The 16177-nt window shown below is 41.2% G+C and overlaps 2 protein-coding genes across 4 annotated transcripts in view; one reads left to right on the top strand and one right to left on the bottom strand.

Annotated features, from left to right (window-relative positions):
- Positions 1-2653, top strand: part of fbn2b (fibrillin 2b) — a 42487-nt gene extending 39834 nt beyond the window's left edge. For 2 of the 3 annotated variants that reach the window (XM_037248795.1, XM_037248796.1), the window contains one exon: positions 252-2646. In XM_037248795.1, coding sequence (XP_037104690.1) covers positions 252-626 — 375 coding nt within the window. In that variant the 3' untranslated portion in view covers positions 627-2646. Of the gene's footprint in view, positions 1-251 lie in introns of all 3 variants that reach the window. The other variant, XM_037248797.1, reaches the window with a different exon arrangement.
- Positions 1914-12864, bottom strand: LOC119121399 (cortexin-1-like). Its single transcript, XM_037248922.1, has 3 exons — positions 12752-12864; positions 10503-10621; positions 1914-5323 (listed from the first exon to the last, which is right to left on the bottom strand). The coding sequence occupies exon 3, from the start codon at positions 4634-4636 to the stop codon at positions 4253-4255; it is 384 nt and encodes a 127-aa protein (XP_037104817.1). The 5' UTR covers positions 4637-5323; positions 10503-10621; positions 12752-12864; the 3' UTR covers positions 1914-4252.
- Between the last annotated feature and the right edge of the window lie 3313 nt (positions 12865-16177).

Here is a 16177-nt window from a genome sequence, read left to right on the forward strand (position 1 = left end):
ACAATTTCGACGAGCAATACAGAAATAAACCAGGACTCTGAGTGGGGCTCAGCTGCTGGTGAGGCTGCTTAAATCGCCTCATTCGTTGCTATAACTCACAAATCTAATCACATCAATAGTCATTCAGTTGTAGGCTAGGGTCTCAAGGCTATGCTTTTTCCGCTATCATCAAGATTAGGCGAGGTCATGGTGATTTGTCCTACAGTCTGTACACGATGATGACATCAAATTGAATTTGCGATCCATTACAGGAGCCAGTGAGTCTGGCCAGCGTGGACACGGAATCCGCCATCCCCATGAACCTTTCACTGGCCTCGCTCTTCAACAAGGAACCTCTGCTGGAGCTGCTGCCCGCCCTGCAGCCGCTGGAGCACCACGTGCGTTACGTCATCACTCACGGCAACGCCAACGAACACTTCCGCCTGCTGGAGCGCCGCGACGGAAAGAGCGTGCTGAGGCTGGGCAAGAGGCCACCTCCCGCCGGGTCCTACCGACTCGACATCGCCAGCCTGCCCCTGTTCGGGCCCCGGAGACGAAACCAGCTGGAGGAGCAGCATGACAAGGACTACCTACAAGGGGAGATTGGGAACGCCCTGCGCATTAAGCTTCACATCCATCTGCACTGAATGCCCTCGCAAGCCCCGCCCCGGGACTGACCCCCCCCTTCAAAGCCTGAACCTTTGCGTTTTAACCCACCCTTGTATCCAGAAGAGGGTTAACCAAGGGCTATGAAAGACTACGGCAATCAGCCTAACTCTACCACCACTTTGTTACTGTTCATGTTATTTTGTGTTTTGTGTGATTTAGATTTCCCTTTTTTTTTTTTTTTTTACCATAATTATACTTGTGTCCATTCTTCTCTTCCACAATTAGCACTCTTGTGGAGCAGATCACAGCGAGGTGCGTAGAGCCCCCCCTAATACAGGAGCATCTCAATAAACTGGAATATTCATGAAATGTCATTTATTTAAATATTTCAATTCATAACGTGACTCGAATCACACATAAAAAAAAGCAAAATCCCCCATTTTGAGAATATTACAAAAGAGAGCTGTGTAATATATGACATTAACATTCTGAATTGAACTAATGAAATAAATAAAGCGTTCCAATTTTCTATTCCAATTTATTGAGGTGCACTTGTAAAAGATATAATGGCACACAAGTCCATGAAGCACTTTTATAGGCAGGCAAAAAAAAAAAAAATGCACAAAAAAGGGGATTTATGATGAGGAAAAAAAAAAGTGCTGAGAGCTGCCATAGGTGTCTTTCTGCAGTTGAAGTTTAATCCAGTGATGACTGACAAGGAATGAGGCATCTTCATGGCACCTCTCTGGGATATTCATTTCAAACCATCTCACTTCATGCTACTGTTTTGTGTCATGTCACGAGGCCCTTTGCAACTGTAACGCAACATTTCGGGTTCACCAAATGTGGAATTAGCGCTTGTTATCTCAGTGCGATGCTGAGACGCAAACCAAAGAGGGTGCTATCGTCATGAGCAGGGAATTCTACACTAAGCAGCTTTTTCCCAAAGAACCTGATTCATTTCACTTTTGTATTACTTCCCTTTCAAGGGATTTTAAGGTGGATAGATTTCAACTGATGTCACCTGACCAGAATTGTGATCTTAATCTGGGCCAAGGCGTGTTTACACTACAGCACCAAAAAGTACCAGTCTTGACAAGCTGTAAATTAAAATATAAAGATTACAGTCTCAATGTATGCATGCAAAAAAAAAAAAATCCATCAGGTCATACTCTTCATTTCTCAGATTTTTTCTTCTCTCTAGAAAGAAAAAAAAAGGTGCTATCGATAATCCCGTCTGCTGTACAAAGAAACGCAGTCTTGAATCTGGATTGCAAAAAGTGACATTTGTTATTAATTTTGTGCCAGGCTTTATTATTGTTGTGTTTTTTTTGTCTCAGTGCTGAAAAAAAAACCCCGTATCAACCATGCTTCTTGATATTGTATAATTTTAAGCATTTTAATTTTTTTTTTTTATGTCAAGACAGCCAAAGTAAACTGTAGATTGAAGGCCTTTCAATGCTATTGATTTGTTGTTCTCATAGGAAGTCTCAGAGATTTAACTAGATCAACATTCTGATGTCAGCATAAGGGGATCACAGTCTTTTGGATAAGCGTCAATGCAAAGTTGACCACCTCCAGCTCGGCTCATAATGGTGCTAAATGTTTTGAGCATTCAAAGTTGCCACACTGGGCCAACAGCCCGGGCCATGTTTATCACACATAACCATTTTGTCTATTTCTAACCTGGAAATCTTTGTAAGACTTTGTATCTTAATAGTGTCCTTGTGTCTCTTATTCGTCGTTTTGTTTGTTTGTTTTTTGACATTTCAGTGCCAAACTTGAATAGTGCCATCATCGCCCACATGCACTGAATTATGATGTGCTATATTTGCCAGAACAACTTGGCCTTTTTAAAGAGAACGCTAACGTGACAATCATCCCGTACACAGCACGTTTATTTGTCAAAGATCAATAAACAACATTGATTTTAATATTCTGATCCTCGTTTATGTGGAAAGACAAAGACACTCTGTCGTTGGAATTTGGTGAGAACACCTTATATTGTAAACGTCTGTCTGTCCAGTGACAATTTGCAATAAAGTATTGTGGGTTGTATTTTTAAGTGTTTCTTCCTGGCTATCTTTTCCCTAACATACCCAATTTCAGTATCGAAAATGAATGGGTAAAATATCCAGGTTGATATAAACCACACATTTTTTTTGGTTGCAATTGTGGCACAAAATAAACAGCACATACTCAAATGAAGAGGATTTTTTTTTTAATGATTCCTTTTGACCGATCATACGCAGTGTATCAAAACCAAAGCAAAAAAGTTTGAAAAAGATGTCATTACAAAACAGAAAGACAAAGAAAAGCAATCAGCTTTGCCTCCCTCAAAGACACGGCTGAGTCACTCCTTTCAAATATCGACAGTGCAGTTTTACATAATCAGGAAGGACGGGAAGATAGCAAAAAGGAGACTCTCAAACTTGAGTCAAGATTAGAAAAATAAAGCCGTATTTTACCTAAAGGTTGCTTTAGCTTCATTACCACACTTGTCAGGCAAATAAAATGATTAACTAAACTTGCAGTAAGAGATTATATCTGTATATATTGGATCAATATGGCTTGTCAAGTTATAGACACAAAAACACACGACACTGAGAAGAATTGACGGAGACACAAACTACCTGCTGTGGCTTGAAAAAGCATCTGAAGTTGCAGTGCTACTCAAGGATCTACAAATGCAATCAGCACAAAAAAACCAAAATGTGAGCATGTGCAATCCTTGATGAGCACATAACTAATGGATGCTTTGTAATGGCTGTGATTAATTAAAGGGCCCTTTGCTTTAGTGTAAACTCGCCATTTTTGCCTGTGTGTTAGCGGCACGTTCTGATGTCAGCTTTCCAAATGTAAACCTTAAATCAGCAGCTTTCAAAATGGAGGGGAAGCAGCTTGAGTGGAAAAAATTGTGTCTACGTACGTATTAAAGGTGTTAAAAAAAAACGGTTGAATCACAAAATCGTTTTTGAATCGAATCGTTACATCCTTGAATCGTATCGAATTTACATGATCGATTTTTTTTAAATAATCAGTTTCAAGTTTCTGATTTGCTCTTTCCTTGACTTTAATTAACTTGAAAAATTTGGAGCGCTTTCACATGGCATGACATTTCACATACCGTAATTTTTGGACGATAAGCCACACCGGACTATAAGCCGCACCAGCTAAAACCCGTTATTACAGGTTCAAAATTTGTGAAAAAAGTCACAGTTTATAGTCCGAAATGTACGGTAAATACATTTTACACGTTTTTAATAGATCTTCATAACTATCGTTCCATTTTGCTGTTTCAAATTCTCTCACTATCCCGCGTTTGAAAGACCCTGCAATGAATGTGTGATGACGATAACGGATTCGTGTATTTCTATTTTGCTCACGTGATGCTGTGCTGTGTGCTGTCAAGCTAGTACAACAGGTCAGATTAAGGCAGCTTCAATATTTTGGCTTTTTGTGGTCCTGCTGGTCTGTATGAGTGCAGTCATGGTACGCCTCATATTTACACTACCACATCTAAAACCAGGACTTTACACGAACATTTACAAAAAAATACCCCTTGAGTGTGTTCACAATATGATTCATTGTCCACGTGTAGATTTCATCTCAAAGCTTCTGAAAGATTGTATCCGTGTGCAATGTTACCCTTCTTGAACCCCTTTTACACCAGCGCGTAATCAAACTGACCCCTTTCCAGCCCCTCCTTGTGGTCAGTCCAGGATGATGCGGGCATGCGACTGTAGGGGTCCAGCAGGATCCTGAAGCACCTGACCAGCAGGAAGACCAGGAAGAGCATAAGGAGGCCCACAAAGGCGAAAGCCGTGCGCTGCTCGGCGTCCACCCCGACCAAGGCCAGCGGTGGGCTGCTGCTGCCGCCGCCGCCAGCGCCGCCGGGGAGGGGAGAGCCGGCCGGGGACAGCAGCAACTCGTAGTCGAGCGTGGGCCCATCGCTCATCCTCCACGGGGCCCGGAGGCAGGGTTTGCACACCGACTGGATGGTGTGTGTGTTGATGGGAGGTGAGGAGAAGGAAGGGAAGGCGTTCATGAGCAACTAATTGTGGTCCAACTCTTATTTGGTGTTTAAACCAAATATCGTGTTTCGCTTTGAGCTATTTCCAGATTGTTTTCCTCCAGTGCCGATTCAACTGCCAACTGTGTTCTTAATCTGATGTGACAACGAGCCACACATTTAGATTAATACAGACTATCTATGAGGGAAATTGCACAGCAGTGACCGCTTTCGGGCAATATTATTTTTAAGGAAATAATCAGAGAAGACAGGATGTCACGGCAAGCCAAGGTCAATGTTCCGGGAGCTGGTACGGTGCTAATTAAGAAACAGGAAGAGCTGACCAGAGCAGTGGAAGGGTGTCAGGTCACTAATGCTTTTTTCTACAGTCTTGCTTGGTGGACAAATAATGCAAAAATAGCAAACAGTATGTTACCAAAAAGTCTGCGTAGCAAGAATAAAGATAAGTGGGTTTGAGACCTCAAGTGTTCCGAGGAGTTCTTCTCACCATTTTCCTTAGGGAAGAGCACTAAACACACATGGGAAAAAAAAAATCTGTCTAATGGCAAAGCAACAAGAGGTAGAAAATAGCCAGTGTGAGTCTGTCAAAGGTGTGAACTTCTTTCATTTAAAACGAGTCCAATCGTCTTTAGAATCTGCTCGAGGTGACGTCCTCTGCCGACATGACGTCAGCAGTTAGCGCAGCTCCGATTTACTCGACACCTGAAAGAAAATGTACATATATATTTATGAATTGAGTTGGTTTTTTTCTGAGATGTCAGCAATGAATTACAAGTCGAATTGTAACGAACATGGCCGCAATAACGTTAAGTCACACCTGCTTCGTTTCATCCTTCCACCATATTGCTTTCATTAGTAGCCTTAATAAGTCATAAGTGACAGTGATGTTGCCCCATCTGTGCACACCTACCTGGTAATGAAGCTGATGATGGCCACATTAGCTGAAATGAATAGTGATTATAGTCACCGGGATGGGATTACATCAACCCTCGTTTGTCAGTGCACGGTTACACGGACACGCATTGGGTACCCTCATTCATCTCGAACGGTGACAGGAGGGGAGACAAAGTGGAGCCTCATCAATAATCTAAAATCACTCATCTCTTGTGACTGACTGGGTTTCAAATCACTGAAGACACGTGACACCCACATGGGGTTGTGTGTGATGAACAATGAATTTATGAAGATGAATAGAGGAGGTGACGGACAGGGAGGACACATGTTGCCACGGTGATTGATTAGCCGGAGAGGGGATATATTTTTTTTCTTTTTTTCTTTTTTTTCGCCCACTAATCAATCTGTCTGTCAATGTTTCCTATCTGTGGTTGTCTCCAGGGTGCTTGTTGTACTGACTGAGCCTGGAAGCCGGGATGGAAAGATACAACGGTGTCAGTGTGTGTGTGTTCCCGTGTGTCTGAGTAAGAAAAAGCCAAAAATAGGTCATAAAACCTTGGAAGTCCTTTCAAGGACATTATTACTATGATGGGATGGGTTGAGTTGGTTGTCTTGTAAACAAAGTTGTCACTTTGTACAATGCTGACGTGCCCTTGAGCAAAAGGCTAAATCTCTATTTGATTTATCGGTTGGCATTACAACTGCAAGTCATTTAATTAGGTACACCTATGTGTCTGAGACGTATTCATTTAAGAAAAGCACACTGACTCACTGCTGTCGAAACTGTCATTTGTTATTTATAACCCGACCAGACATTGTGCTTGCATTAATTAAAGTGGAATCAAACCCTGCACTTCTGAACTGTGAGGCGGCCATGTTAACCATTGCCGCCGACCGAAACAGTAAACACATCACCGCCGTATCCAGACTGAACTGTACTGCTTGACATAAACGTGTCATTGATATTGACTTGATGTGACTATTCACGAGTCCTTGAGTTCATTCATCACCTAAGGGACCGAGCTGCCACCTGTGGCGTGCTGCTCATGAACACGTTAGCATGTAGGTCACCTTGAGCACAAAAGAAAAATAGAGGGAGTAAAAATAAAATAAAAGTCCAAGGTCCATAAATTAACCCGCAAGTATGCACATTGAAAAAGAAAAGTCCAGCCTCTGAGATATTTTTAGACCAAGTGTCTGAGGAGTCATTTCTCTTTGCACTCTTAGCTCACCGCCAGACGTCTCCTCACGCGTCGTAATTCGCCTGGCAGACAGGCGCTAGCTACAATAAGGATGATAAAGTTTGACAATTAAATCCTCTATTGTCTCTCCCTCTCCTCACAGTCGTAAGGTTGCGCTTGGACAAGCAGCAGAAGGAGGGCATTTGCGTGCGAGATGCCCGTAGAAAGACAAACAGACATTCGGAGGGCGAGCGAAATGTTCTTTCGGCCTGTGTGCATGCAAATGAGGAGCACTTAAGACTGCTGACCTTTTAAAACAAAATGTTACCAAAGAAAAGGCAGACCATTTTGAATTAAGCCTTCAGATGGCACTCATTCAAGTAGGAAGCAGCTATTATGTTCATAATTAATTATTATTATCAATTAGTTTTTTGTGTATTTTGAGCTTTTGGGTTCCACTCTATATCGACGCGTGCTCTATATGGGCTCATGTAAAAAAAAGAAAAAGAAAAAATGTACTGCCCCAACACTTTACCCTCATCAGGGTGATAAATGACGACTAGTAAAGAGAAAAAGTGGTCCGCTCCTGTTGGAAAGCGTTCCAATCAGCTCACGGAGAAACTAACTTGACATTGTGGCAAAGCAGACAAATGAGCGAGTGCTATTGAGGGCAAGACAAATGGAAGTGTACACAGATGAAGGAGCAAGGGGAAAAGAACAAGCTCTTTGTGATTCTCAACAACAGCAAGCAATTCCATCTGGGAACCTGCCCCACCATCTATCATTTTAGCCACCGCTCAAAAGAACGTGAAGTCTATTTCCTCTATCAGCAATTTTAAAGGCTTTCAAGGTTACTTCCATTTTAGTATTCACAGTTCTCAAGATTTCACATCACAGCTCGTTTTGTACGTTTCTGACGTATTAAATAAGGCCGATTTGAATACAGAGGTCGGGCGGGGATGTCAGCGTCGTGTTGTGTCTATGTGTCCGTGTGTGTGTGTGTGTGTGTGTGTGTGTGTGTGTGTGTGTGTGTGTGTGTGTGTGTGTGTGTGTGTGTGTGTGTGTGCGTGCTTCTTCGAAGACGTCAAGCAGGATCGAATTTCCAGACGTGGCCTCCGGCTCGTCGTGTCATCTCCTCTGGTTGTTTGTGTCACTGTCCCTGACAGCATGAAGCCCCAGTTTAAATCTGACGTCTTTAGATACGGGTTGACTCGGTCACCGGTCAATAATCATTTGATACCCTTGCATCACCACAACAGATATGCTGTTTTTAAAAATTAAAAAAATAATAATTTGAAGTTTTGGGGTATTTCAACGAATCGGTACTCAAGGTTATAGTCAATACCAGTACCAACCGCTGTCTTGTATCTGTTTGACAATTGGGAATTAATATTGATGTTTTCCCAGGAAGATGCAATTTCTCCAAGTATATCAGGGGTGTGAAACTCATTTTTTTCATGGGCCGCGTTGTAGTCATAGCTTCTTTCGGAGGGCCATTATGACTGTCAACCCAAATAAATGTATGAGCACTTCATATTATATACAGTAAAAGCCACAAAACAAACTGACAAATAACTCCTTTTCAAATCACACGAGTAAAAACTGGTCGAATATTTAAAAAAAAAGATATTCTTAAAAGTGAAGACAATTTGCAATTCTAGTAATGACATGAATTTGATGCACAATTTGTCTTCGCGGGCCACATAAAATGATATGGCGGGCCGTATCTGGCCCCCGGGCCTTGAGTTTGACACCTGTGAAGTAGATGAATGGAAATGGAAGAAACCTTAGAAAATTTTAATTTATTTCATGCGATTTGAAGGGGAAATGCTATATTGGGTATAAGCCTTTCTTAAAATATATCTTGGCTTTTGTGGGGGTACGATTGTAAACCCGATTTTGACATATCTATCGAATTACTTCCAAACTCTCAAATTTGCTGAGAAATCTACAGCAATAAAAAAAAAACACATACACAGTCACTTTATCACTCTTGTCCACCAGCAATTGCGGCACACTTCAATCATGTGCGTCATATCTGACCATCACTTCCATCCAGTCCCTCTCAACACTCTGCAGCGTTGTCACTTGAGTCGCTTTATAAAATTGTCCTTATCACCCTACTCTCGAAAGCCCCCGGTCCCTCCAGTCAGAGTTAATAAACGTCAGACCAATCACCCCCACCTACATCCTATATTTAATTCACAAATCCAACACATGAAATATTCATAAGAGGAGGACTCGGACAGGTCCACAACTGGTAGCAAACAGGTCAAGCAGAAGTAGATCTAACATTTGCACGAGTTGAATATTGGGTAAATATTCTTTTTGTATTTTTCCAGAGCTAAAAATCATTGTGAATTTTCCAAAATATAAAAATATTACCGTAATTTTCGGACTATAAGTCGCGGTTTTTTTTTCATAGTTTGGGGGGGGGGCGACTTATACTCAGGAGCGACTTATATACATATATATGTTTTTTTTTCACTTTTTTGGGCATTTTATGGCTGGTGCGACTTATACTCCAGTGCGACTTATAGTCCGAAAATTACGGTACTTTCTCGAATGGGGAGAACAAGCAAGGAGGAGAGGAAAATAAAAATAAAAGTGAAGGAAGATGAGAAGCGCTGCAATATGGAGTTGTCAGCACTCTTAAAATCTGAAAACAGCACTTCCCTTCCATCAGGCAGCCCGTCTATCAAACCTACCGGGACAGAACGGACGCGGTGCCAACCCATCATTCCGGTCCACGACCGAGGCCATATACTCGAGATTACATGCTCTCCCCACACGGCACAACACAACACTCAGCAGGAACTTTTTTGTGGCCGAATTCCCGAGGATGCAGATGATTAGACGAGAAGTGGAACAATGTTTTTTGGGTCTGATGAAAGAGGTGACAACTGATAAGTTCACAATTCCGATTCTATTATTGATAGTGGTTGTTGATTTTATTATCAATTCTCTTTGGGGGAGGAAACAAAATGAAGTTTCAATTGAAGTGGTCTTCTCTTGTTTGCTGTGATGTTTTTATTTGGTGTATGCCATGAGATTTTTCTTGAGTTGACTTGGGGTGGGTTGCCGGTTTTGTTTACCAGGCATTCTAATCAAATAAATAAAATGGTTGCCTTCTGTCACACTGCTGAATTTGTGTGCTGGAGCATGGAGGAAAAGGGTGGATTCAAGTGCAAGGAAGCAGGAAGGCAAAAGCAGAAAGCAATTTCAATTTCAATGAAGAATTACTTTCAAAAGAACAAAAACAGGTAACTAAAGTGTGCTGACTTGTCAAAAGAAAATTAAAGCTTTTTTAAAGCAGGTTTCAAAGTAACAGCAAAAGTCAGAATAAAATGAAATCAAAACAAAAATCAACATAACATGAGGAGCATTGCATGACGCATGACAGCAACACCAAAAATGGCCGAAAGAGCCCAAGGTATTAAATACTAGCAGTGATGACACAATGACATACACCTGGACACAAGTGGCTCGAGGGAGCTGATTGGTTGACACAAGAGACCAGGTGAAAGCAATAAACTAACAAGCATGACTAGCTCAAGAAGCTTAAGCTTAAGCTTATTAAGCTTAGTTCAATAAATAATAGGAAACACCAGCACAAGTTTGCCATTTAAACTGCTAATGTAAATCGAGTCCATGAAATGCACTTTGGTGGTAAATCGCTAATTCCACCCATAAAAGCTCAGCAAGACCCCACTACCTGCCCTGATCACCTTGTGACAAAAGAAGTCACCAGTTGGACTTGTAAGAAGCGCTTAAGAAAAGACATAACAAAGACACGGACATATCACCTTGCTGAAGTGAAGGCCGTCTGTGCAGCTGATTACATTATTGAGCTTACGGCCGAGCAGAGATTGGGGGCGCTGGGTCGGAAAGCCTCGTGCACCGGAAGAGGCCAAACACATCTGGGCTGGGAAAAAAATGGGAAAGATTATCTGCACACTTTGCGGACCATCAGCACTTTTCATTGACACATGTCCTCACGTTTTTTTTTTTTTGTTATCCCAGTTAATAGACTCTCCCTGGGAGCTAAGCATGAAGGGTGGGAGACTGGCTTGTCTTTAAATGACACCAAATGGGTTGTTTATGACCTTGTGTGCTACACAGCCACATTACATACAGCCAAATTGAATCACACTCAGTGTGACATTGCTATTATTTCAGGGGTAATAAACTGAGATATCAAAAAATATATACATACGGGTCTTTTTCCCCACAGAGCCACTTTAAAAAGCCGTTTTAGAACTGAAGCGTATTATAGCATTTAAATTACGGCTGTCAAAACAAGGAGCCAGAGACAATTTGGTGTCTTTAAGAAAGGCCTGACAGCATCATAAAGATGCCGTCATGGTGGGCGATGAAGAATAAATGACAGCAGATATGGCAGCTAATAATGCAGACAGGATGTAGCACAGTGTGTGTGCTGATTCACTAATGTGCTTTTTTTTTCATTGTACATCCTCCTGGTGAACCTCAGGTGGGCTTTGCGAGGCAAACCCACCATGGTTTTTATTTTCTGCGGCCACTCTGCTCCAGTTACAAGTCATTACGGGAGACGTTGGCGAGCGCTCCCCGGAGATCAGCATTACCTCGGCTGTTATTTTCTAGTTACCACCAATGGTAAGCTGAGAGTGCACAAAGTAGGCACCGACTACTGTATATATATATGTTGCCTATAGGCTCGGACCATGAAAAAAAATACTTCCAAGGGGGGGGGCAGTAATGACTTCTCTTATTTACGCTCACAGTAAAGTGTTATCTCATCATATCACGGTCCATCTCTTTCGACTCTTTGTATTGCCGATTCTCAAAATCGTTTTTATGGTTGTTATTATTATAGTGTACAGACAAGTCTGGATGTAGAATTAAGCACTTTCAGTGTAGTACCACAATGCGCCACAACATGCCAGGCAGCACTGAGGTCGACTGGAAGAGATGCAGCATAATTGGAAGCAAGAAGAAGAGGCAGAGAAGGTCCCAACATTCAAATGAGCTCCAGTACTAGTTGTTCCCACAGAACACAAATACAATATGTGATGAGATTCCGTTACGTGACATCAGTGAAGTCATGTAACGAATGCTAATTACCATTAGCAAGATGGCACTTATTCAGCTATTCAATTATTCACGCCAGGCCCTGATTTCCTAAGCTTGCACACGTATCATGTGATTTAGTTCATGATATCATACGCATTGATTTTCAAAACTGTGACATCATGATGAATAGAAAAGTGAGATTCACTTTTCTGAGTAACACTTTTTAACTGAAGAGTCATGCAAATGGATGACTGATGAGGAACATGTACAATCCTAATGAGCCACAACAGAGCTTCCTGCAAAATAATAAAGAATCTTTCCGGCCGAGAAATTCAATAACCTCAAGGTGTCTTGCTCCTGGCGAAATAGGGATTCTGCACAAGCAGCATCATGATGTTGCCGACGAGGTTGCAAATAAATTCAAGTAATCAGGTATGGTTGAAACACAGGCAAGATTAAGAAATATCAAATTAAACTATTGTTTTTTCAAATTATGAATTTTGCACGGTACTTTCTAAAACACATTGCAACACATTATTTTGCTGTAAGAAAAAAACTATTATACTATTTAAAAACTACTGTAAGAAACATATATTTGCTTATCCATTCATTCCAGCTAATTATGGTGTCAAATAATTAATTCCTATTGAAATAGATGGTAGAAGGTAAATTTATTTATTTATTTATTTATTTATTTATTTATTTATTTATTCATTTTTGCTTGATGGTGTGCCATGAAATGGTTTTTTATTTTTCAATTTTCCTTTCTTTTTTTTTTTAAACCACACACTGTTTGGTTCAAAACTTCATGCATATATTGTAATCTTTTATACAGTACACACATATAAAGGTTGGTCTGCAAGCAAAATTATATGGCATGCTGAGCTGGAGCAAAGCTCACAATGCAGAAAATGCAACTTTGTTTTCAATCAATCAGCCTAATAAAACTGAGGTCCATCCAGTGAGCAAGCCTTTTAAACAGAACATAAATTGCTGCACAAACCTGATGCTACGCGAGGTTCCTCAGCGGCAGCCTCAAACTTTGTGATGCTGTTACTGTCCTCCTCCACCTCCTATCCCACCTCCTCCGCCTCCGCCTCTCTTGCTGCTGCTCAGCGGTGCTTTTTGCACAGACTGGAGACTCCCTGCAAAAAAGCAGCCGCTTGTTTCAAGCCACACCCACATCGAGAGCATCCAATCAGGTTATGATTTTTTTTTCTACCTGCTTGTAACAATGCTAGAAATTAATGACACCCAAAAACTGGTGATTTTTCTCCTTATGCAAGATCATCAGGTGCATTGATATTAATGAGATACAATGCAAATTATACCTTTCAAAATGGAGTTGGCTTTATTTTGCTATCATACGACTTTAGAAAGGAAGCTGCGCTACTGCTGGACCACAATTTTAATTTTGCGTCAAAGATGATAAAGAAAATAGTTAACTATAAATACACATTTTGAAAAACCTCACTTTTCCCCCCCATCCACACTTTTAATGCAGTTTTAGTGATTGGAAGGGCAAAGGTTTAATGTGGCAAGCACAAGACAAATAAGACTTCAGTCCAGCGATTTGCACAATCATCATAAAATGCAAAACCTGGTTGGGACACCACAACCTGTAAATATCTCCAAATTGTTCTATTCAGACGCACCATTAATACGTTGGTGCTCGTTCGCTACCGTAAAATGACATTTAATAGACCTACTAGACGTATTGTTGTGCAGCGTTAACACCCCTGTGTGTCCTTGAAATGTCTATTGGCACGCTTCAAACCAGACTAGACTTGTAAAATTTCTGCAGGCCTCCATTGAGCTTCTGCTGTGCAATGGGGAGAATTAAAAAAATCGAATATAAAAAGTTCTTTTTTATGCCTGTTACAATAAATCAATTAATTGCAAAGTGTTAATGTGCAATCTTGCAAGAGCCGAGTATAAAGGTTAAAGATGCCATGGTGACCTGACTCATCATTTAATACCTGCTCAGCAGACAATCTACAAATTTCTGCTCTCTGATGATATTCTGGTTTAACCAAAACTTCATTTCTACTCTCCTCTCCTCTTCTGTTCCTTTTCCTGCGGGAGACGTAATGACATCTGTGCAATCTGTGCCGCCTGCTGCCGTGCTTCCATCGTGACGGCGGTCGCTGCTGGCACGATCGCCTCGTATGGGTTCCAGGTACAGTGGCTCGGTGCTGGGAAATTGTTTGTGCGTTCCCAGCCGGGAGACAATTACAAGGAGGACCAATCGAGCATGTGGTGAAGCCTTGATTAGATTTTGGATGGTGGCCTTTTGGATCAGGAGGTATGACCTCCACTTTAGCAAAAATAAATAAATGATGTTTTCCCTGTTTGCAGGGGTTGTTATTTTTACATTTGTCTTTTAATTAAAAGACAAAAACACATAAATAATTTTCAATCTCATGCCTTCCATCTGTGCAGGCAAACACAATCCAGGAAGTTTGTGATGAACGTGATTGTGCGTGTGGGCGTCAAACCTTTGAGCATCCAAATGAACTTACATCTAATAACATGGTACTTTTAATTAAAGCAATTTCCTCTTGGAACAAATTGGCAGCGCATTAGGGACTAGAAATGCTCATGAGTGTATGAGTAGAACGACTCTAAGCGTGTGTGTGTGTGTATTTAAAATTACATCACAGATAATGTGTGTCTCCATGAGATTGTTTTCTGTAAGATGTTCCATTTAGACCCTAATCTTATTTGTTGAATAACATTTCCCAGCTTATTAACCTTATTGCATATATTTATGATGTATGTCTTTTTATGTGTTTGCGTTTTATCCAGCATCCAAACATTTGTCATTTGCCAATTTGAATATGTGTGTGTGTGTGTGTGGTGGTGGAGGAGGGGGCGCCATAACCAATCAATAAGCCTGATAATGAGATCTAAGGGGGTGTCGTTATGGCGGGCCCTCGGGCTCGCAAGGGCTTGTCTTCCGTAAAGAGCACCGTTATCCTATGAGAGAACCTGACATCATTACCCTTTCCAGCCAATACAACAATGACAAAACACCATTTACCCTTCTGCCAAAGATTTTTTGTGTGTGCTTACATGAATCACGATATCCTTTTGATGCATCAATGTGTTTTAAAATAGGGATACTTCATAAAAATAATAGGTCATCAAATATATTTAATTGGATTTAATTCTTGTAAAATATATGTATATATATTCTAACACTAACCTGGTCATCAGATCCTCACCAAAGAAGTGTGCTATTAAAATGCATCACACCTACAAATTTGCAGATCCATTATACGTACAATAACCATGTGGACCATATTTTCCGCACTATAAGGCGCACCGGATTATAAGGCGCACCTTCAATGAATGGCCCATTTGAAAACTTTGTCCATATATAAGGCGCACCTTCAATGAATGGCCCATTTTAAAACTTTGTCCATATAAAAGTCCATATATTTGGACACGCCTGCTGTAGTGGCTCAATATTGGTCCATATATAAGGCGCACCGGATTATAAGGCGCACTGTCGGCTTTTGAGAAAATTGGAGGTTTTTAGGTGCGCCTTATAGTGCGGAAAATACGGTAGTACGTTTTCAGAAAGGTGTTGCAGTACGATTTTGACTGGCAGCAAGTGAAATTGCTTTCTGGTTTGCATACACACATTGGCATGTTTACATGAATGAACATGGACATGCATGGACGTGAGTGTGTTTTATGTAGTATGTGGAGGGAGTGGGGGGCACTGGAAGCTTGAAATCTCCTCGCTCTTCCCTGAGGCTCCATATCCCTGAAGGCTGTAATTCATCCCTTGGTAAGAGCTGGCAAATGGATCACGAGAAAAACATAGAGAACAACGCATTGGCCTTCAACGTGATTGAGGCAAAGTGAGCTGATTGTACGTGAAAGTCATCAAAACCTGCTGGGGATTCGAGCTGGTTTGTCACCACTGACCTTGTAGGTCTTTGTCCATTCCGTGTGTGTGTGTGTGTGTTTTGTGCGTGCGTGTGTGTAATTTACTGTGCAAGGTTTCGGCTGATGGAGCACAGAGAAACCTTGCTAAATTGTATAGTCTCAGTCCTCCAATTGAAGGTTTAGGTTAGTCTAACATTCAATTAATTCTGCAGGGGATGCCGAGCTGAATCAGTACATTTGTCTGTGCCGTGTGCACATGAATGCAAACCTTTGCAGGACTGAACTCTCTCTGTGCCGGTTTTTCTTTTTTGAGTGTACATGTGTGTCCTCTGCTGTCAGGGTCATTGAGAGGAAAGCTTTTTATTTCCCTGGCGCTTTGCTACAAGCTGAACGAGGTGCACTTGGATGGGAAAAGCATTTAATTGTTCCCTCTTTGTCTTGTTAGCTCAAAGTTGAAAACCTTATAACAGATAAAAATGCATGCATAAATAGAAATTCGCTGTGGACAGACATGAGGTCATCAGAATTT

The sequence above is a fragment of the Syngnathus acus genome, chromosome 4 (genome assembly GCF_901709675.1).
Source record: "Syngnathus acus chromosome 4, fSynAcu1.2, whole genome shotgun sequence".
In the NCBI taxonomy this organism is placed as follows: Eukaryota; Metazoa; Chordata; class Actinopteri; order Syngnathiformes; family Syngnathidae; genus Syngnathus; species Syngnathus acus.

Excerpts from the sequence above, each read along its gene's own strand:
- LOC119121399 (XM_037248922.1), bottom strand. The coding sequence starts at position 4,636 with ATGAACGCCTTCCCTTCCTTCTCCTCACCTCCCATCAACACACACACC.